The 22977-nt window shown below is 38.7% G+C and overlaps 1 protein-coding gene across 1 annotated transcript in view; it reads left to right on the top strand.

Moving 5' to 3' along the window:
* Nucleotides 1-22977, top strand: part of SDK1 (sidekick cell adhesion molecule 1) — a 628797-nt gene that overhangs the window by 236292 nt on the left and 369528 nt on the right. The window contains exons 4-5 of the mRNA XM_029911274.1: nt 9485-9591; nt 14170-14317. Coding sequence (XP_029767134.1) covers nt 9485-9591; nt 14170-14317 — 255 coding nt within the window. The remainder of the gene's footprint in view (nt 1-9484; nt 9592-14169; nt 14318-22977) is intronic.

Below are 22977 nucleotides of genomic sequence, written 5' to 3'. Positions count from 1 at the left end.
TAGTTAGCTTATAAAATGGAGATTTTAAATATTTTTTTCAGAAGAAAACATCTAATAGGACGATTAATCACAGCAGGAAGCATGAGCATCGCTGAGTCAGTGCGACACTTGTTTTGATTGACAGGAGCAAAGTTAACTGCAGTATATCAGCAGCAGGGAAGCTGGTAGAAGGATCAGAAAACACTAACTGTCACTTAAGGGGTAAGAAGGAAGAGTGTACGGGGAGGGCAGGACCTGGGACCTCTCGGGTGGTATCGAAAGGCAGAGAGTAGGACTCAAGAACATTAGAGATGCTAGGGTGAGTGAGAAACTTCTTATTTTCTGCTCCTGGAAAAAAATCTGAATAAGAATATGTCTGACACATGCGAACTGAAGCAAAAAGTTCAGATTGCCATGGTATTCAGTATTCAGATTTGCGCACATCTGTAATAAATTAAAACAAAAATTATCATTTTACCATGTACTGGTCTTGTAACAAACTCAGATCAGTGGACTGTAACTGTGTGTGTGTGTGTGTGTGTGTGTGTGTGTGTGACCACAAACCTATTACATACACAGTACCTTGTTTCTTATCTTTATATTCAATTGAGTCTAGTGAATTTCAGGCCATGATGTAAGGCATGGTTATTTAGCACTTAACTGTTCTTGTTTTTCATATCTAATTAAAGCACATTTGCTACAGCTATATGTGCTTGAAAAGCTAGTAAAATATGAACTATTAATAATTACAATAACTGTTACATAAAATATTAATTTTGCAAGTCTGTTATTAATTTTAATAGCTCTCCGTAACCCAAGATAAGCACAAAAGGGTTTTGAACTTGTATGCATGGAAAACTTCTAGATTTGCTGTCTTAATATTCATGTGCTCCCCCAGAAAGGTTTTTGTGCTGTAGGTATGTTGGAATGTATTGCAAGAAAGGCACATTTTGACATAAAGATTTTGGTTGCAGGATTTAAACTTTGGATGTGATATAATTGGTTCTGATTTCATCTCAGGAGATAAACATCCCGGTTAAATAAAGGTTCTTTTTGATGGGAGCTTGAGAGCTGCAAACTGGTAATGCCACTGTCTGCCAATCCCCACACATCCTTTGGGGGTTGTCTATTGGTCTTTTTCCACACTTGGAGTTCAATAACTATGGACAAGTGGGACTTAAATGTCATCCATTCTGACCATGTAATTTAGTTTACATTGCCCCCTCCAAAACCCTTTGCTGACCCCCTTTCAGGGGCCATCCTTATGAGGAGATTCTCAAACAAGAAGCAGAATCAAGGTGCATTCGAGCCCTGGTACCTCTTCAGCATTAGGGGAAGGACTTTTACTCAATGTACTTCCTAGTACCCAAGAAAAAGGATGGCTGGATACCCATTGTCATTCTCCACTATCTCAACCATTTTATTTCCCATGATGACACAGGCACATACCATCCCTAGAAAAGGACATGTGGGTTGCAGCTCTTGATATGAAGGGCATATACTTTCAGGTAGACATTCACCCTGCTCCCAAATGTTTACTCAGGTTCATGGTAGGATTCGACCACTTTAAATACAGAGTCATTGGAGTCTTTGCACGGTATTGTCTTAACACAAATGATCCTGAATGAACAACTTACGTTATGCAGGTTAGAAATTCTTTCTTTGTATAATGCTAATTATGTATGCAGAGCATTGTAGTGACTTTGCATACACTAGTTCATCTTACATATTTATAGATTAACCTTATAACTTTGTGGCATGAGATAGACACGTCACAATGAAAAACAAATCAATACTGGCTGATTGAAGTAAGGATATTGAATAATACACATTAGCATGCATCAAGTCTGAACTAGTATGTCTGAACTTCAGACATCACTTTTCCCCCTTGTTTTTTTTTAATTTTTGTTAATTAGAACAAGACTCCTTGGATCCCATCCACTGCCTTTGTCCCAAATTTGTTGAACTTGGAGATTGAAGCAAATGTTATTTAGCTTAACATAAAAAAGGGTTTTTGAGCAGTAGCATGATCTAGTTTTCTACCTGGCAATCTCAGTATTTTGATGTGTTTTTAATTTTAGGGGGCCACATTTTACTTTGACTATATATAAAAGAGGCTAAAGCAGTAGATTCTTAAGGCTCTGGTAACATATTTTGAATAGACATTAGTCTTTCCAACAGCTTTTCTTTTAAAACGAGTATGTTTATTTTCCTGAATTTGCCTTGTATTGGCATCTTTGTGGCCACAGCTATAAAAAGCCTTTCTCCAGTGCTTAATTTGGGCCAGGGTTTGCCAGGGCTGAGCCCTGGTACCTCTAGGCTTGGCAGTTTATATCCCGGCACCTCCGGGTATGCCACGTCAGTTATGAAGGTAAAAAATTGCTTGAGACCTGGGACCTAATTGCTTGAGCTCTGGCATGTCTTTCATTACGAATTAAACACTGCCTTTTTCCTGCAGCCACACTGTCTTTTAACTTACATGGTGCATTAAAAAAAAATGGAAATTGGAAAAAGTCTTCTAATGAACTAAACTTCAACTTGCAGTTCTGCATAGATCTTTGGTCAAGGTTTTGTCCTTGAATCCCAAGATCTCACAATCACTCTGGCTGAGTGAGCGCTTATGTTCTGGAACAGGAACTTTTTAGGTTTCTTTGATACATGTCACTATCCATCTTGCAATGGAAATCTTCTAGGCAGCTAGTCTCTACTTGGCTGTTCCATTCAAAACAAATAGGCTGTCCATCTTTCTAAATTACTTGCAGAAACTTTAAGTGCCCTGCTGGCATCCAGACAATGGAAATTCCTTTTCTCTTGTGGTTTAGAATGCATACAAAATGAAAGCAAAATAATCTCTTGATCACTGTAAAAATGCTGTTCATTTTTGGGATTAAGTTATATTTGGATCAATTTTCTGCTTATGAATTTTGAAAGTATTATGTTTCTGTCTCTAGCAGAAAATGCTGAAGCTTTGTTAAATGTAGAGAACATAACATAAATTGCCCTTTTTTGGACAGCTGAATGGATAATCATGATTTAAAAAAATAAAAATCAGTTTTTTGGATTACAATATTTTTTAAAAATCCATTTTTATTTATATTTTGATGATTCTCTATGTTCTTCCTATCTCATAGTCTTAAATCACTGAAGTAGATATTTTGTAATTGTTTCTTTAGTTCCTTATTTTAGAATTTCAGATTTTATATGGCAGTATTTTCTGCTAAGTTTCATACATAAAATGCTTATATCTTCTAAAAAAAGGACAAGTCTGGGGCTTTATTAATATCCTTTCTGTGAGAACTACATAAACTCAAACCCAAAATTGATAAGCAAATATCCCATGCTATATTTTCAGCCTACATGACCTTCTGGTATATTGAACTTCCAAAAGTCAAGAAATCTGAAGAGATTCAACCTAGATATGCACCTCTATCAGCATTTGCAGTTTGAAGTCAATGGGACTTGTGCTCCTATGTCACTTGAGTGCTTTTCAAAAACCCACTCTCAGGTGCCTAAATATGGGCTAAAGAGCCTAACTTTAGGTGCCTTGTGGGGCTGTCAAGCAATTAAAAAAATTAATTGCAATTAATTGTGCTGTTAAACAATAATAGAATACCATTTATTTAAATATTTTTGGTTCTTTTCTACTTTTTCAAATATATTGATTTCAATTATAACACAGAATACAAAGTGTACAGTACTCACTTTATATTTATTTTTTATCACAAATATTTGCACTATAAAAAAACAAAAGAATTAGTATTTTTCAATTCACCTAATGCAAGTACTGTAGTGCAATCTCTTTATCATGAAAGTTGAACTTACAAATGTTGAATTATGTACAGAAAAATAACTGCATTCAAAAATAAAGCAATGTAAAACTTTAGAGCCTACAAGTCCACTCAGTCCTACTTCAGTCAATCGCTCTGACAAACAAGTTTGGTTACAATTTGCTGCCCACGTCTTGTTTACAATGTCACCTGAAAGTGAGAACAGGCGTTCTCATGGCACTGTTGTAGCTGGCGTCGCAAGATATTTAAGTCCCAGATGCGCTAAAGATTCATATGTCCCTTCATGCTTCAACCACCGTTCCAGATGACATGCATCCATGCTGATGATGGGTTCTGCTCGATAACAATGCAAAGCAGAGTGGACCGATGCATGTTCATTTTCATCATCTGACTCAGATGTCACCAGCAGAAGGTTGATTTTCTTTTTTGGTGGTTCGGGTTCTGTAGTTTCCGCATCTGAGTGTTCCTCTTTAAGACTTCTGAAAGTGCGCTCCACACCTCGTCCCTCTCAGATTTTGGATGGCAGTTCAGATTTGTAAACCTTGCGCTGTAGCTATTTTTAGAAATCTCACACTGGTACCTTCTTTGCGTTTTGTAAATCTGCAGTGAAAGTGTTCTTAAAACGAACATGTGCTGGGTCGTCATCCAAGACTGCTGTAACATGAAATATATGGCAGAATGTGGGTAAAACAGAACAGAAGACATACAATTCACCCACAAGGAGTTCAGTCACAAATTTAATTAACACATTATTTTTTTAACGAGCATCATCAGCATGGAAGCATGTCTTCTGGAATGGTGGCCAAAACATGAAGGGGCATACAAATGTTTAGCATATCTGGCACATAAATTCCTTGTAATGCCAGCTACAAAAGTGCCATGTGAATGCCTGTTCTCACTTTCAGGTGACATTGTGAACAAGAAGCGAGCAGCATTATCTCCTGTATATGTAGACACACTTTTTTTCTTAGCGATTGGCTGAACAAGAAGTAGGAGTGAGTGGACTTGTAGGCACTAAAGTTTTACATTGTTTTGTTTTTGAGTGCAGTTATGTAACAAACAAAATCAATATTTGTAAGTTACACTTTCACAATAAAAAGATTGCACTACAGTACTTGTATGAGGTGTATTATCATTTTTACAGCGCAAATATTTGTAATCAAAATAATATAAAGTGAACACTGTACACTTTGTGTTCTGTGTTGTAATAGAAATCAACATATTTGAAAATGTAGAAAAACATCCAAAATATTTAATAAATTTCAATTGGCATTCTATTATTTAACAATGCAATTAAACTTGATTAATTTTTTAATCGTGATTAATTTTTTTGAATTAATCACGTGAGTTAACTGTGATTTATTGACAGCCCTAAAAAAAAAGGCCTATTTTGTGTGTGTGTGTGTGTGTGTGTGTGTGTTTAAAAAAAATTATATATATATAACCTCATTTATGTATTGGAAGTCTAAATAACTTTTCATTGTTAATGCTGAAGCAATTTTGTTTTGAAATTACAGAGATTTTATACCTCTAAGAGGGAAGTTTTTAATAAAGATGCCATTTTAGCTTCATAATTCTGCAATCACATATGTTCATACTTTAAGACCATGAAATATCCCATGTAATCAGACTAGTGACATGAGTAAAGTTACATTCCTGTTTAAGTGTTTGCACAATCAGGGACTTAATTTTCAATATAATATTTATTTCCTTTAGCAGTTTGGGAAAATTCAAATACGATTCCCTAGCAGTAGTGGCATTTGAAAACAGTGTTTATAATTTAGTTCTCTATAAATTTGTAATAATTTTCAAATTAGACAAACTTCAAACTGATTGAAATCACCTTGATTTCAGTTGCTCCATCATGTTTGATTGATTAAGGGCGTCAATTAGAGATTAAAATGGAGTTTTGTCAATGCTCAAGCTTTGACAGATTTTTTTTCTGACTGGTCATAAGATACTTGCTGGTCTCAGAAATGTCAAGTTATCTAGACAGTGGTATGGCATTTGCATGTGTATGGATATGAATATTTTTGATTTACTGGTAATGCCACTAATTTCTTGGTGCCAGAGATAAAACAAGTGGCATATTTTGTATTGGTAGTGTTCTTTACCCACTCCAAACCTCAGAAAATGTAGGTGAATGGGTCAGGTTGGAACATGTTTTTAGACTTCCTCCAAATCCATTGAGACTGCAAACTGTCAAGGTTGGACAACTAAGGAGTTAGAGTGCAGCATCTGCTTGAAAACTTAAGATTTAATAGAATCATAGAATTGTAGGACTGGAGGGGACCTCGAGAGATCATCTAGTTCAGTGTGGTGTACTCATGGCAGGACTAAGTATTATTTAGACCATCCCTGACAGGTGTTTGTCTAACCTGCTCTTTAAAATCTCCAATTATGGAGATTCCACAGCCTCCCTAAGCAATTTATTCCAGTGTTTAACCACCTTGACAGGAAGTTTTTTCTAATGTCCAACATAAACTGCCCTTGCTGCAATTTAAGCCCATTGCTTCTTTTCCTTTAAGGAGAATATTTTTTCTCCCTTCTCCTTGTAACCACCTTCTATGTACTTGAAAACTGTTCTCACGCCCCCTCTCAGTCTTCTCTTCTCCAGACTAAACAAACCCATTTTTTTTCAATTTTCCCTCATAGGTCATATTTTCTAGACTTCTAGTCATTTTTCTTACTTTTTTCTGGACTTTTTCCAACTTGTCCACATCTTTCTTGAAATGTGGTGCCCAAAACTGGACACAATACTCCAGTTGAGGCCTAATCAGCGTGGAGTAAAGCAGAAGAATTGCTTCTCGTGTCTTGCTTACAACATTCCTGCTGATATACCCCAGACTCAGGTTTGCTTTGTTGCAACAGTGTTACACTGTTGACTCATATTTAACTTGTGATCCACTATGACCCGCAGATCCTTTCCCACTGTATTCCTTGCTAGGCAGTCATTTCCCATTTTGTATGTGTGTAACTGATTGTTCCTTTCTAAATGGAGTACTTTGCATTTGTCCTTATTGAATTTCATCCTATTTTCTCCAGTTTGTCCAGATCATTTTGAATTTTAATCCTATTCCCCAAAGCACTTGCTATCCCTCTCAGCTTGGTATCGTCCACAAACTTTATAAGTGTACTCTCTATGTCATTATCTAAATCACTGATCAAGATATTGAACAGAACCAGACCCAGAACTGATCCCTGAGGGACCCCACTCAATGTGGTCTTCCAGCTTGACTGTGAACCACTGATAATTACTCTCTGGGAACGGTCTTGCAACCAGTTATGCACCCACCTTATAGTAGCTCCATCTAGGTTGTATTTCCCTAGTTTGTTTGTGAGAAGGTCATGCGAGACAGTGTCAAAAGCCTTCCTAAAGTCAAGATATACTATATCTACCACTTCCCCCCTATCTACAAGGCTTGTTACTCTGTCAAAGAAAGCTATTAGGTTGCTTTGACGTGATTTGTTCTTGACAAATCCGTGCTGACTGTTACTTGTCACCTTATTATCTTCTAGGTGTTTTCATGAAGTAGACTTTCTTTAGGTACCAGGACTACCTGGAGTCCTCTCAAGCTTTCTTGGAAATGAGGAAGATTGAATTACACACATTTGTCTCTTTCTTCACAGGGCACCAAACATATATTTAATGCTAGAAATTTTTTTATGGCTGGGGCATTGCTGTCCATATTTCAGCTCTCTTTGAGAGGGTATTCTGTAATGAGGTCTTGACATGGCAATAAGGAAAATGACTCTGAGCAAATGACCACTGCATAAAAGATAATGCCTGGCTAAATTTGGAGATTGCCTCCAGGGGCTGGCTTGGATTCATGGATCCACAGTTATTCAGGAGTACTTAGGGAAGTATAGGAAGAATGACTTCTCCCCTACATCTGTTACCACTGAGGTTTGGAACTGATGATGATAAAACTTGAATTTATATTCCCTTTGTCTGAGACTGAATAAGTTCTGTTCTTATGATGTTTCTGGCAGAAGGTTGGAGAAGAAAAATATTCCTGAGATTAAGAGTCTTTCCAGTCCTGAATAGCAGATGCCTTTCATAGGGAGTCTGGTTAGTTATTTTTGTAAACCAAGATCTGAGCAATAAAAGTTGGCAGGCATAAGCACTAGTCTCTGTGGCACCAAGAGTCACATCACTGGCTCCCCACGGCACTGTGAATGAAGTTCAAAAATCTTGTCCTTGCTTTTAAGGTTCTACATCATAAAGTTCCTGTCTAGATCTCTTTCCCTGTCTGTTTAGCATTCTTCCCCTTAACCTCCCGACATGCAGCCAATCCCCCAGTTACACCAACCTGGATTCCCGTTTCATTTGCTTCCATAAAAGACTTTTTGCCTTCTTTCATGCTGCCACTTGCTCATGAATCACCGTTCCAAAATATTTTGGAGCCTTTTGCCTCATTCAGATCGCTTCTAAAAGCACATTATTGGAGCATTATCTACAAAAAGAGACCCATGTTTACACTCAAAACACAAACTAACAAAAATATGGTGAACCCCCATTACATATGTATATCTAAACCCAAAGACTGTGGAATCAGCTCTGTAATCATCTCCTTCTTAATCTCTCCTTCCCAATGTATGTTACAGCCTCACTTGTCTGATCCATCATCCTGACTGTAATAATTTTGGGGCAGGGACTTCTCTCTTTCTTTTTTAATTCCTTTGCAGCATATGGGAGTATTTATTATTATTATTATTTATTTTAAAAAATGACTTTCCCCACCTCCCTCATTTTCATTGCATCTGGTTCTGTTCATGGATTTTGTGTGTGTGTGTGTGTGTGTGTGTGTGTGTGTGTGTGAGAGAGAGAGAGAGAGAGAGAGAGAGAAAATGAACACCTTTTCCTCTAATGGAATAACATTTTAAAGATTAAAATTCAGCAGTATTATTTTCCCTTATCTTTTCATAAAGGGTTTCATTAATCCTGCCATAAGATCTCCAGAGGTGACCAGAGGGAATATGTACTTTGATTAATATTTGTTTAATGCAGGATTATTTATATTACTCAGATGTTTTATTCACATTAAAATTGTGCCTATCAGCTCATTTTCAGGTTGACTAGTCGGATATAGTTGAATGAAGAAGATGAACAATTAGTAGACTAAGTGACTTTTAAAGTGTGCTGAGGGGCAGAGCAAATACAATATATAATGCACCTTGTCTGCTCCAGTACTCTTATGAGTTAAGTTGGTCACATAGTATAGTAAAAGACGTTTCCATACTTGAATTTTAATGTTGTTGGAAAGCTTTCCCAATTTAGATTTCTGTTTTGTTATAGTACCTCTGGGAAAAGTATTAGACTTTTCTTGCCTTATGGATGAAGGTAAATTGAGTTGAGGGAAAAACTCAAATCAATACTACTAGGCGAAATGTTGAGTCTAGTTAGTCTTATCATAAATGGATCTTAAGACTGAAAGTTTGCCATACAATTCAAATATTTCATTCTTGAATATCATGGGATCATTGATAATTTGAGAGTGCAAGTCATTTATCCATTTTTACTCATGGGAAAGAGGTGCAAGATATGCATGAGGCAATGTAAAATGTTAGAGTAGGATGCAGAAACTCATCACAAAATTTAAGAGTGGATAGGACACTCTTCTTAAGGCATAACCTATTTTTGGAAATATATAGTAACATTTTCATCCATAACAGAGGATATGTTATAACTCTGCCTTTCTCTTTGTGTCTCACAGATACATTATCCCAACCTTGCAGAGGTCTCATGCTGGGTTTTATCAATGTGTGGTGCGAAACAGGATGGGGGCGCTCTTACAAAGGAAATCTGAAGTTCAAGTGGCATGTATGTGTTAACTTATTAACAAACCAATTAAGTTCTTATGTTCGGGAAGAACAATATAGCAATAATGTTTGTCAATTCATTATAGGTATGTCTTGAGATAAGTCATATGTTTAAAAAGTATTATATTGCAAGAATTTCACATTGACAGTGGTTGCCATCTGGTAGCAAAGTTCGAACTGTCGCAGTGTGAAATATTTGTAGCAAGTATTGAATCACTCAAACCGAGACTGGATTAGAGACTTGCTATGTTTTATCTTCCAAATCCCATGGGTCTTTTTGCACAGCCAGTAAGCAGGGCTGACTTCCCCTTCACACACAACTGCAGTAGACATAATCAGACCAGGTAAGGCCAGGGCCTTCTGGGAAAGGAAAAAGAGGGATCTGAAAAAGTGGTTTCAAAGGGGAGACAATATTTTGGGGCTAAACTATGGAGAAATGAGCCCTCCAAAAAACTAAAATGGCACAAATGTGGAAGAATAGTGGAGTGAGTCGACAGTTTAAAATATAGCTGAGTTTTTAGTGTGTTGGAAGTAAAGAAAGAAACTTTGACCACCAAGCAAGGAACAAGAATTCAGTGGAAATCCATAAGGATTGTGAGACATGGTGATACCTTAGTGATTATGGCCGGCAAAGACACAGATTGCCTTCTCAAATGAATCAGAACACACAAAAAGGAGCTTTGAAGCTGATTGGTCATGTAGCTGATATAAAGGGCAGGCAAGCACTGATTGTTGTTGCTTTCTGTGTCCCCCAATTTTCGCAACAGCCCCTACTTGCAATGCCTTGCTCCTGGAGGGAAATAGGGAGGAAAGATGTGTCTCAATATAGTTCAGTTTAAACACTCTCTATTCAAAGGAGTACCGAGAAAGGCCTCCTAAGAATCCATAAAAGTTCTGTGGTACTGTCAGGGCCTTGCAGGAGAAGAAGGAACCTATATAATTCCCTAGCTAACATGCTAAGCCTAGTGGAGTCCTACCTGCCCCTGGGTTTATTATAAGGCTGGCTACATCAGAAGATGGAGGATTTCCATCTGCTGCTGTTTGTGGGGGAAAGGATGTCAGACAAATTTCTAGCCCCAACATGATTCTTTTCGTTGGGAGACAGTGGCCGTACCTGCCAGTCCTCTCTTCCTGGTCTCCAACAACAGAAAATGGAAAAAGCAGACAGTTGTCACACTCTACTCCCACACCCCTTCAAAGACTCTTGGGAGGGAGACAACTGGAAACAGCAGGAGGATAATAGAACACCATGCCTTTCCCCGAAGACACTAATTATACAGGCTCTAGAGCATGAAGGAGGCAGGGGGCTATTAGGAAGACAGCTAGAGACTATCCGAGGAAGAGAGAGGTGAGATGTTGCCTTGGAGGTTCCAGGTAATCACCCTTGCAATAGAAAATTAATGGGTTTATTCACAGTCAATACCTCACTAACCAAACTCTGAGATTCTGTTCCTGAACATGATTGTGAACCAAATCTTGTAGGATGTTCATATCTGTCGACTGTAGTTCAGAATACAAAGGCTGTCAAACTTGACCTCTGATTTGATTTTTGACTTTCACTTGGAAATGTTAATTGATTTTCTCAATCATTGGTGCTGAGTTACCTGACTTGACTTGTAAGATATGAAAGATGTCATAATTCAGTGTACTTTTGCTCTTGTTTCTTGCATTAACATCTAGAAAATATAAATCAAATAACTTGTTTGAAAGCATTTTAAAAGAATTAAACTGTGCCCAATACATTACTCTTTAAAAAGTATGTTTGAACATATGCCAGCTTTGGACTTAGATTCAGCTTCTTACTTCCAATCCTCCTCCTTTCACCAAAACAATAGAATTCTTTTGAAGTAAATATTTCAAAATCTATAAGTAAAATACCTTTTGTTTGTAACACTACATGTTAGCTGTCTGATGCATAGGATACTGTTCCTCGGGGTACATAACTGGAAGATCAGCAGGAATAAAATGGATAATGCTTGATAAATGGAAGTAAGATTAAGTAGATGAGTTGAATTCTTTATTAGTCATAACCATTTTCAAGTAAGTGATTAGACTGAATAACTGTGTCATAAGGGAAAATGCATAGGATTTTCTTTCCTGTACTTTAAAATGAAAAGTGGTAATGAGAATAATAAGTTGCACTTATACAATGTTTTACCAAGTTCAAGTAATTTATCCCTTAAAACATCAGTCTCCAATAAGCATTCTTATTATCTCAGTTTTACAGATATGGAGATTGACACAGAGGGTTTAAGCGACTTGCCCAAGGTCACTCAGCAAGTCAGTAGCAAAATTGAGATTATGACTTGTGGACGGAGCATGGAATTGGGATTTCCCAAGAGCATGTTGCAGCGGCATAGTGATTTTTCAGAACATAAAAGTGCTATAAAATTGTTTTCCAATAAAAAAAAAAAAGAGAGAAGACAGGAGTAGAGGAGATAAAGCATGAACTATAATAGCACAACTGGAATTGTGTTGTAAGGATAAATTTGAGCGTCTCTATTCTGATGGTTATACCCAAATGATCAATAAATGCAATTTCACAAAAACCAGTGAATTCCCGAATCAGACATATCCTTAGAAGCACAACTTCCATCTCAGAAGGACAGAATGAGTCCTGCTCATTTTAGTCTGGTTAGAATTGTCTCTAATAGCAATCCCGCAAGATGTGATGTTCTACACCTATAATCAAATGGTACCCAAGAAAGGTATGAAATTCTTTCCTACCTTCGAAAACAAACAATAAAAATTACAGAAATTATTTCTCATTTGGTCTTCACAACTGAATGTCCCCTGATTAGTATACATGAGGGACAAATATGTCAGCGACAGTATAAAATAGCTTTTGAAAAATCACTTTGATCCATTGTTGAATTATCTCTGTAAAATACGATCATTAAAATTGAATTCTATTGTAGTATTAATCTGTCACCATTATATTTAATAATATTAAATACCAAAAAGCCAATTTTGGTAACAAGAGTCTGAATTACTGTAAATCAACACAAATCTGGAAACTCAGCACCCAAGGTTAAGATCTGTTCCTACAGAGTAAAATAACTTAAAATAGCATAGAAGTTTAAAAAAAATGTGTTTAATACCCAAGGGACTGGATTTCTGTACCTAGTAGTGACTGCTGCTATCTTATGACTAATCATTTGCAAAACTTTAATTTTCAAATCTAAATTGTTTTAAGCAATGTGCACGCAAGGCAGCACCTCAAACTTTGTAGTGTTTTACTGTTGTCACTTTTACCGTATAAAAGTCCTCCAATTTTTTTCCATTTATGCTCATAAAAATTAGTTGAGATATAAATGAATGGAAAAAGATGTTTATAAAAAAAATGCTGACCAGTTCTTTTTGGGCTTAAAATGCCTGAATTCAGAAGGCTAGACTAGTCACATGACAGTGAGATTAGTTAGAATTACCTACGTGATTCAAAACTTCTTTTCAAGTAGGCGATCTGATTAGTTATAAACAAAAATACATGAAGCAACAGTGGTGATTATGTCTGAATAAGTAGCTTGAAAATCACAAAAGATGATTAAAACCCTTTTAAAAATACCATGTTTTTTCTTCCTGCTTTTGTTTGTTTTAGTCTCTTACTTCCATCCTTAGACAGGGCTGCAGGTTCATGCTCTTCTACCCTCCCTGCATCCCTTTCTGCTACAGATAACTTGAATACCGACCTGTTGGCCTTTGGGAGATGGGAATTCAGTGGGGAAACCAAAACAGTTATTTCTGTACACCAATTTATTAATTTAAAGAAAAATAAAATGCATACTGGTTTTTAGATGGCAGAAGAGTAGAAACCTGCAGCTCAAAGACAAAGCTCAAAAGACAAAACAAAAGCAGGAAGAAACAATGCAGAGTGTTTTTAATGGACTTCCAACTCCTTGGTCCTTGCCTATAAAACTGGAAGCTAGATGAGTGCACTTGTGGGAGGACCCATAGTAGAAGTTTGCATTTTTTAAAAAATGTCAAATACATAGATGGGGTATTCGGTCATGGAAGGAGGCCACAGCTAATGAAGAACCCACAGCTAATGAAATATTGCAGATAACCATGGCCTTGATCCTGCAGTTATATCAAGTGGGCACACAATGGTCCGTCAGTGTGAATCTGATTGCCTGCTGGTGTGACTAGACCATGATACAGCTATGCCTGTGGGTGTAACAATAGACTGAAGGAGTATCATGACCAGAAACACTTGGGAGCAAGAAAACTGTGCTAAAGACGTCATAAAAGATTTACACTACTTTTGCATTTACATTACGAACTATTTTATGCAGTGTAAGAATATATTCCAAAATTATTTGTACATTAAAAATGACACTTTCTGGTTTAAAAAAAAAGTCAGTTATTACAATAGGACACGTTAAATCGTGCAGCAATGCTTGTGTGCTCTGGAGGTACTCTGTTTTCCCTTGTGCCTCACCACGCACCTGAAATCTTCATTAATCAACACTATAGTCATATCTTTTTGCTTAGTTATGGCAATGCCATTGACTCTGATGCCTTTAAAAAAAGAAAAAAGAGACGAAATTTCCAGAACTTTGAATATAACTTTTCTCTTCAGATATGGGAAATTTCATGGACACAGACCAGAGAAAAACAGTGTCACAAGGGCAAGCTGCAGTTCTAGAATTCCTGTACATCATCAGCTATCCCAGACCACAAGTGACTTGGTTTAGAGATGGCCACAAGATTATTCCAAGCAGCAGAATGTGAGTTGATGTGAAGTTCAAAAAATTAAAGATGTGAAATCTGACTAATTACATTTGAAAACAGCTTACATTTTAAGCAGACTAATTAAGGTTTAAAGAAAACGAAGTGGTGTAGCTCATCTCAAGTTTGAGATAAATGGCTATTTCAAGACTGGCTCTGAAATTCTTAAATAATTCAACAAAATAATTCATGTGATCTTAATGGTTGTTGTACTGCAGCAGGCAGTGGTAGTGGAGAATGGCTGCTTTCTCCTCCTCCCATTCATTTTCATGGTGTACTTCAGAGAAGTAAGTGTTTGTCCCTGGATTGTATTTACTTGAATGCACTAATTTAATGAATGCTGGTATTTACTTATAAGGCTGCATTTTATTTTGAGCTCTGCTTGATGCTATTTTCCTTGACAATAAAACTGTAATCACTGATTATTTCTCTTTATCTTTTTATCCTACTGGCAGTTTTATTTCCTTTGGTCTAATTAGCAGTTCATCCACTCATGGCAAGGTTGTTGCACCATGATTAGCTAAGCATTATCTCAAGGTGTATTAGTTTATCCCTTACCTAAGACATTTAAAATGCCAATGTCTATCATTACACTCATGCGTTTATTTAAAGCTTTATTTGTGTGGTCAGCTGGAGCATTTTAAATTTTTTTTTTGTCCCTGTCTCCTTGTCAAATTTAATAGAGAATTACTGGGTTATCAAAGTTTTTGGAGAATGAGACTTTCTAAAGGATCCAGTAGCTGGCAGCTTGTGGTGAGAGATATTTTCTGGTTCCAGGATGGCTGCTGAGTGCTAAGAGTTCTTAGTAGGGAAAAAAGGCTTTTGAGTTTGACTTTTAATTTGTAGAGTCATACTGTGTTATAAGAGCATAAGATCAGCCATACTGGGTCAGAACAATGGTCCATCTAGCCCTGTGTCTCTGACAGTGGCCAGTGCCAGATGTTTTAGAGAGTATGAACAGAACCAGGCAATTTCAAGTGTTCCATCCCCTGTCATCCTGTCCCACCTTCTGGCAGATGGAAGTTTAGGGACACCTGGAGAATGAGGTTGTGTCCCTGACCATCTTGGCTAATATTTTACTGCAGTCCATTTATACACTTTTTAAACATAAAAGCTAGTGTTCTTTTGAAAGTCAGTTGGAATTAATGTGGTAAAGGATGTGGAGCAGCTCTGTAATGAGTTATGAATATACAGCCTGCTAATTGGGGTAGTTACTATATGGCTATATTCTATATATATTGTATATATTCTATACTATATGGCTATATTGGAATGTTTAGTGTATATATATGTTGGTTTAGTTTAATAGCAGGTTGTTGGGGAAACAAACTGGAAACAGAAACAGTAGTTCCAGATGAAACACCTCCTGGTAAACACTTCAGTGGGGCTAAGAGACAATGCCTGAACTCTTACCTGTGAGGAATATACTCATTGACACCAGCCAAGTTACAACGCTTGTTTGCCAATGCTAGGAACAAACAGAACAAAAGAGCTACAGGCAGCTAAAAAGTCTATGTCCAGAAGTCAGGCATTTATTTGGGTGCTGTTTGCAGGGAACAGATTGACACAAGCAGATACCTGTTTGCATGTCTGAAGAAGCAAAGCTTTCTTAGGCCTTCCATCACAGGGTGGGGGAGCTTTAAGTAAGATAGATATGCATATAGGCTGGCTGTTTATTTTAAAATCCTATTTCTCGTATCTTATGCTGTTTCCAACTGTTAAGATTAAACAGTACTTTGATTTAAGAAGGCTGTTTTGCATCCCTGTGTTAACCACTGGTCACAAGCTCCTGACAGGAAGAACTGCAGGTGTTGAACCTAGTCAGACCTATGGGGATAAGTACAGTAGATACGCAGGGTACCGATCTAAGAGTGGGAGAATCACAGGATTCCACCTTGAGAGAAGTGAAGGCATGAAATCTGAGACCTGGGGGGAGGAGGGGTACAGTCAGAGGCTAGAGAAGATATCAGAGGTGCAGCTAGCCCTCTAACTATGACAAATGTGTAATGCCTCCCTTATGGGGACTGAACTAATTGCCTCGGGGTAAAAGTTTTCTTAGCAGCAGCCCTCCAGTTTTAAATAAGGCCTTACATACACACAAGTTGTAGCAATTTAACTGAATCAGTTTAGAAACTGATCTGGTTAGATTGTTTTGATCCTTTGTGTGGATGCTCTTAAATTGGTTTGAGTGCCATATATTCCTAAATCAATACAAATCACTTTATATCCTGAGTGTCCACAGAAGGGATTTGCACCCCTCTAGCTAAATCAATCAACTAGTCAATCAGGTACAATATTTCCCAATAGTGAAAACATTACACTTTATGCAGGCTGATGAAACATTCAGGGCATGTCTACACTGCAATTAAAAACCCGTGGCTGGCTGGTGCCAGCTGACTTGGGCTTGCAGGGCTTGGGCTAGGGGGCTATTTAATTATGGTGTAGATGTTTGGCTTAGGCTGCAGCCCACGCTCTGGGACCCTCTCACCTCACAGATTCCTAGAGCCCAGGCTCCAGTCCAAGCCCAAACATTTACACCACATTTAAATAGCCCCTTAGCCCAAGCCCCACGAGCCTGAGTCACCTGGCATGGACCAGCCACGGGTGTCTAATTGTGGTGCAGACATACCCTCAGTGCACAAACTGGGGAGAGCATAGGTGGTTATTCCATGCTGAAACTTCTTATCACCACCTCAAAGATAAGGTGGCACTTATTTTTTCACTGTAACATCATTTAGGCCTGGTCCACACTAACCCCCCACTTCGAACTAAGATACGCAACTTCAGCTACGTGAATAACGTAGCTGAAGTCGAAGTATCTTAGTTCGAACTTACCGCGGGTCCACACGCGGCAGGCAGGCTCCCCCGTCGACTCCGCGTACTCCTCTCGCGGAGCAGGAGTACCGGCGTCGACGGCGAGCAGATCCGGGATCGATTTATCGCGTCTAGACAAGACGCGATAAATCGATCCCAGAAGATCGATTGCTTACCGCCGGACCCAGAGGTAAGTATAGACGTACCCTAAAGAAAACCATTGGCTCAAAGACCTGTTGGAACTGCTTCTCATTTACACTAAGGGCCATCCACTGCTTTCTCAGTGTAAAGTGGACTTAAAGTAAGCCTGGTTTAAAGTTACACACCCTTTATGGTCCCTTTCTATTTCCAGAGTGGTGTAAATGGGTGTTAGTGTAGATGAGAACCAGGCCCATTAGGAATACAGGGATAACGACCACAATTCAATAGAATTTACATCACTGTAATAGAAATCCAGGTGAGTGTACAGGCTTTGTCATTATTGTAAAAATTTAAAAGATCAACGTTAAGAATAGTTATGCAAAAATAGGAATTCTTCAGCAGTTGGTAAGAATCTGTCATTTAATTTGCCATTGTTGGTGTTCGCAGTGGAGCTGATATAGCAGTTTTAAAGCAGCTAATGCTCATTCATTTGCTTTTTTAAACTGATATTTAAAATTTCAGTTTTTTTCCTGCCAGTGTGTTAATGTTTCAGTTGAGCCTGTTCAGCATTCCCATCTTTATTTGTTTCTAGGGAATGCAGGTAGCAGAAGATATTATTGCATTGTCGTAAATTCTGGCATCACTTCATTATTTTGGAGGTACTTTACAAATATATTGATAGGACTAGCCTTTGTTCTTTTTCTTTTCTAATGTCAACTTCACATCTTAGCATGGTCTCCTGTTGTAACAGATACTTCTTGAATTCAGAATAAGCAAAGATAATAGACCAATTTCTTATTCCTCTTAGTAGGTCATTAGGCTTAATATTGTCAGTTGGTTAGATTGGAGAAAAAAACATTGATTCAATGGATAGATTAGTCTTCACGTTCTTCCACAAGTGAAAAGTCATGATGATAATCCTGCTGTGTGAGAGTGCAGAGCTGTGATATTTACTGGGATGGGGCTTCCTTTTGAGATACAGACAATTTCTTTCAAACAGAGAGGATTTTAATTAATTTAAATGGCAATGTAACTCAGGGTGGAAAGATTATTCGACTTTATAGAAAATAACTGTATTAATTCAGCTGTTAACCAGTATCTTAGCTGCATTGATTAGATAACACGTTCTTAAATTGTGTTAAAGCCAAAGGATATAGATCGGAATAATGACTTAATTTGTACAAGCTTTTCACTTGCAAATCCACTCTGAAGAGCTTTAGTTCCTGCTGCATACAATCACAGGTAGGCTAATGTAAAGATAACACAAGCATATGGAGTTTATCATGTCTAGTAAGAGGCTTTTCATATAGTCATGAGGTTGCTGATAAAATTCCTGATATAAGATGACTGATATGCCACAGTACATTTATTCATGCAAAACAATGGAGTATATTTACAGCATTTCAAAGCCCCTGAGTTTGTTTTCTTTCCACCCTATTTCAGTGTATTCATGTGTGGTGTGTAATACAACAAGCCAATATAAATTTTGGCTATTGGGAGTTTTCTTTCATCAAAGTCTTATTTTGATATTTTAAAGGGATGTTTGTGCATTATCAAAGAAAAGCCATGTTACTTCACCTGCAATAAAATTTTTACGGTGCTCTTAATCATCATTTTCTTCAGAATAAGGGAAACTTGACAATGTATTCAGATGAATTCATATGGTGGCCAAAGAAGGTGCATTCATATAAAAACATCATAAAGGATTAGAATGTTTTGTCCATTATTACATTATGGAATCCTCATTTAGAAAAGGGTTATGAAAATCTTATTTTTAGTACAGGTGTTCTGCTACCTGAGTCACCAGTTTACTTGCTGCATTGTTTCCTCTCATGTGTCCAACTTTTCTCCACCTGTTCATGGGCCATTTGGATTTTTGTTATGAAGCAAAATATTTGTGAATCAAACTTCATTTTGAAGAATGTTGGTCAAATATGTTGCTGTTCAGAAATACTTTTCATATGTAGCTAGCTAGTTTGTTTCTACCAGGAAGTGGTAACTTTAGTCAACACTCAAAGTAAATTTGAGAAGTATTGGAAAAAGTGTGGAAATTCAGTGGAAAGACTCCAGTTGATTTCAGTGGACTTTGGATGAGGGCCTTAAATGTTGTAGCAGAAGACCAAACTTTGGGGTAGAGCACAAAGGGTTGAAGCGATACACAGCAATTAAATTACTAGATGCATATAGTACAGAGTAGGAGTGAGGAAAAAGGGAGGAACAGTGCAAACCTTCATTTGAGAGGAAAGTAACTGGAAAGTGGCACTTGGTAGAGGATGGAACCAAAAGTTATCCAGAGAAATATTTTTCTGTATGGCTAAGCTGTCTTTGCTTTGGAAACTTACAGTTTCTCAGGCAATTGGCATCTGGTTTAAGTAGTTTACTGTGATTCTTCCTTCTTTAACATTTCTGTTCTGTGAAATTCTGTTAATACACACACGTGCAACACTCATTAAAGTGTGAATTTGAAAACCAAGAGTCTGATTTTCAGCTCCTAATTGGGTGCATGTTTGCACGGGGTGCACCTTTCTAGCTACACGTGCACAAATCAATTATTTTCACACATCCATCCACATAGATACATGCAAAAATATACATACCAACCTACAGCTGAAAATCACTTTCTTGTCCAAAGTCACATCCCAAAAGCAAAGAAAAATCTGTAGATGCCTTTATGAATATGACTAACTGGGTATTAAAAACACTTCTTGCTGTCCTGCACTGGTATTTATAACTGAAAATTTAAAATGAAATGTTTCGGGCATGAGGCTAAATCGTCACTTGAATATCTGCCCTGAGCGAGGAGTTTCATGTAGTTGTGCTGCCCTAAGAGCAGCCTGAGAAGCAGATTGTGACGAAGAGGATATCATAGGTGTGATTGCTTCTCATGTAGACATACCCGAGCAGGCTTTGATCTTCCTAGAGTAACAATAGCTATAAAGCTGCAGCAGCATGGGTGGTGACTGCTGAAGTATGTACCAGGGTCCTTGGTGAGCAGGACTGATCCATGCCCCGGCTAGTGCTGCCATGGCTTCACTGCTGCTGTTGCGCGATCTAACTAGATTGCTAGTTTGGGTAAGTCTGGAGATTCTGCAGTCACACCTCCTGATGCAGAGTAGACAAACCTTGAAAGGGAAATGGACTTCAGTGAGACTTAAGCATATACATACAGTTAAGAACATGCTTAAGTGCCCTTCCTAAAAAGGGATACTTTCCTAAATTGGAGCCTTTGTGACTTTCACTGTGGAACCTCAATTTTGCATAAATGTTTATTTTTCATTTATAGTATTTTGCATTCTTGATCCCCATGCCTTTTCTAGATAAAACAGTAACGTTTTACTCACTAACATCCACCCTAGCTGTTTCTGAAGCACCACGGTTTGGCAAAACCTGACAACTTCATTTGGACCATGGCCAGTAGCTAAGATTGAAGAAGAGTCTGGGCTGTGATGTTTGTAGGATGGAGAGGGAGGCTGGAGGTCATAGTAAAGATAAACTTGCACTCTTTTGGATGGGAAATAGGAAAGGGGAGTGAGGAGGAATCTGCTCTTTGATACAAACACAATTCAATGCTCTCCTGGAGGAAATTGGGGTCAAATTTGTTCACTGATTCATAGATTATAAAGCCAGAAGGGACCATTGTGATAATCTAGTCTTACCTCCTGCATAACACTGGTAACAGAACTTCCCTGAATTAATTCCTGTTTGAAGTAGAGCAGATATTTTAGGGAAAAAATCCAATCTCGATTTAAAAATTGCTAGTGATGGAGAATCTATCACAGTCCCTGGTAAGTTGTTTCAATGGTTAATTACTCTCGTCGTTAAAAATGTGAGCCTTATTTCCTGTTTGAATTTTGTCTAGCTTCAACTTCTAGCCATTGGATCTTGTTGTACCTTTTGTCTGCTAAATTGAAGGGCCCCTTATCAAATTTCTGTTTCTCACATATGTACTTACAGACTATGGTCAAGTCACTCCTTAACTTTCTGCTAAATAGATAAAGTTCCTTGAATCTGACTATACAGGGCATGTTTTCCAATCCCTTAATTATTCTCACGGCATTTCTCTGAACCTGTCCAATTTATCAACATCCTTCCTGAATTGTGGACATGTTGTAACAATTTAGATGGCATACAGGGGCCCAAAGATGTTAATATAACCCAGTCCAATATTAAATATTTTTAAACAAGATTTGGTATACAGAGACCTCAGCCTGCTTAGTACCATGGCAAACTCCCCATTAAAAATCTTTTAAAACTTTTTATTAAAGATAAGAAGGAAAATGGTTATAGCATTTGAAATATAACATATTGAGTAAGGCCTTTTTTTTTTTTTTTTAAAGGAAAAAACCTTTGTTTTGACATTTTCTTAAATAGTATTAAAAATGGTAATAATTTTTCTTTGCGGGGAAAAGAGAAGTTAGTGGAGATGGGTTGGAGCTGTCATTGCTGCTGCTGTTAAAGTTTGCTCCCATTTCCTAGAAGACAAGCACATACACACACGAGGAGAGAAAAGAACAGCAAAGATAAAAAATGCAATCTCTGATGCTGGCTCTCTCTTCCTTACTGCTGGAGAAACAGGCACAGCACATGGTCTTATCAGCCACTCCGAGACCTAACAAACTTATACCTGTATCAGGCTGTTTAGGGCATTGCTTGTAGTTGCCTCTTTCTGGTGACAGGCTAACAGCAGTGTTGCAAATATACAGTCTTGCCCAGCTAAGCCAGACTCTTATTGGACAGAAAGCAAAAAGAGAAGGACAGGAAAAAGAAATAAGATGGGGAAGGTAAAGGAGACATGGGGGTAGGGATGAGGGGAGACAGTCTCACATCCCCGGTGGTATTCAGCTGGAGATGGAGGTGACAGCACGGGCATCAGGTATAATAGGCCAGGGAAGGCTGTGCCTTCCCTCGTGCTCCCGCTGCCCCGCTGCCAGACAACTGGGCCACGGTTGCCCCCCCACCCCCCGTTTCCCAAGACCTCCACTGCCTCCTCTACTCCACCCCCTGCCCCCAAAGTCCCTGCTACTCCCCGCGTCCCTCCTCCTCGGGACGGGGGAGTGAGGAGCGACACGGAGAGCCAGCAGCCGGCGGAGTGAGGCGGCTCAGTCGGGCGCTGCTGGGGCCGGCAGCTCGGTGGGGCCTTCAGGACCGGGAGGAGCTGGCGCTCGGGGAGGCTGCCATCGGCTCTTGGCCTGGCCGATTCTGGCGGGGGGGGGCATTGGGGTGGGGGTGGGGGGGCAGGCGGGCTGGCCCAGAGCTCAGGGAGGCTGCTGGCTCAGCCCGGCCTGGCTCGGCGCCTGGCCCAGCGCTCAGGGGGGCCGACAGCTTGGCCTGGCACTCGCGGGGCTGGTGGCTCAGCCCGGCACTGGGTCTGGGGGGGCGCGCTGTGGGTCTGGGGGGAGGGCCTGAGGGGGGTGGGCCGGGGCTCCTCCAGTCATGGGGGGCCCTCAGGGCTTTTCCTTTTACGGGGAGAGGGGGGTTGGGGCGCCAACATGCAGGGGGCAGGGCCTTTTACTCACTTTTTACAGTTGAGCTCACAGTTAGGGTAAATTTGTAGGCCCATTTATTACAATGCACACCAGAACTGGACACATTTATTCCATCAGCAATTGCACCAGTGCCAAATATAGAAGTAAAATAATGGTCCTGTTCCTCCTTTATATTCCCATTTATACATCCAAGGATTGCATTAGCCCTTTTGGCCATT

This window comes from Terrapene carolina, unplaced genomic scaffold, assembly GCF_002925995.2.
Source record: "Terrapene carolina triunguis isolate 2854851 unplaced genomic scaffold, T_m_triunguis-2.0 Scaffold93, whole genome shotgun sequence".
Lineage (NCBI taxonomy): Eukaryota > Metazoa > Chordata > Testudines > Emydidae > Terrapene > Terrapene triunguis.
Note: the sequence above shows the minus strand (reverse complement) of the source record. Positions and strands in the feature narration are given on the sequence as shown.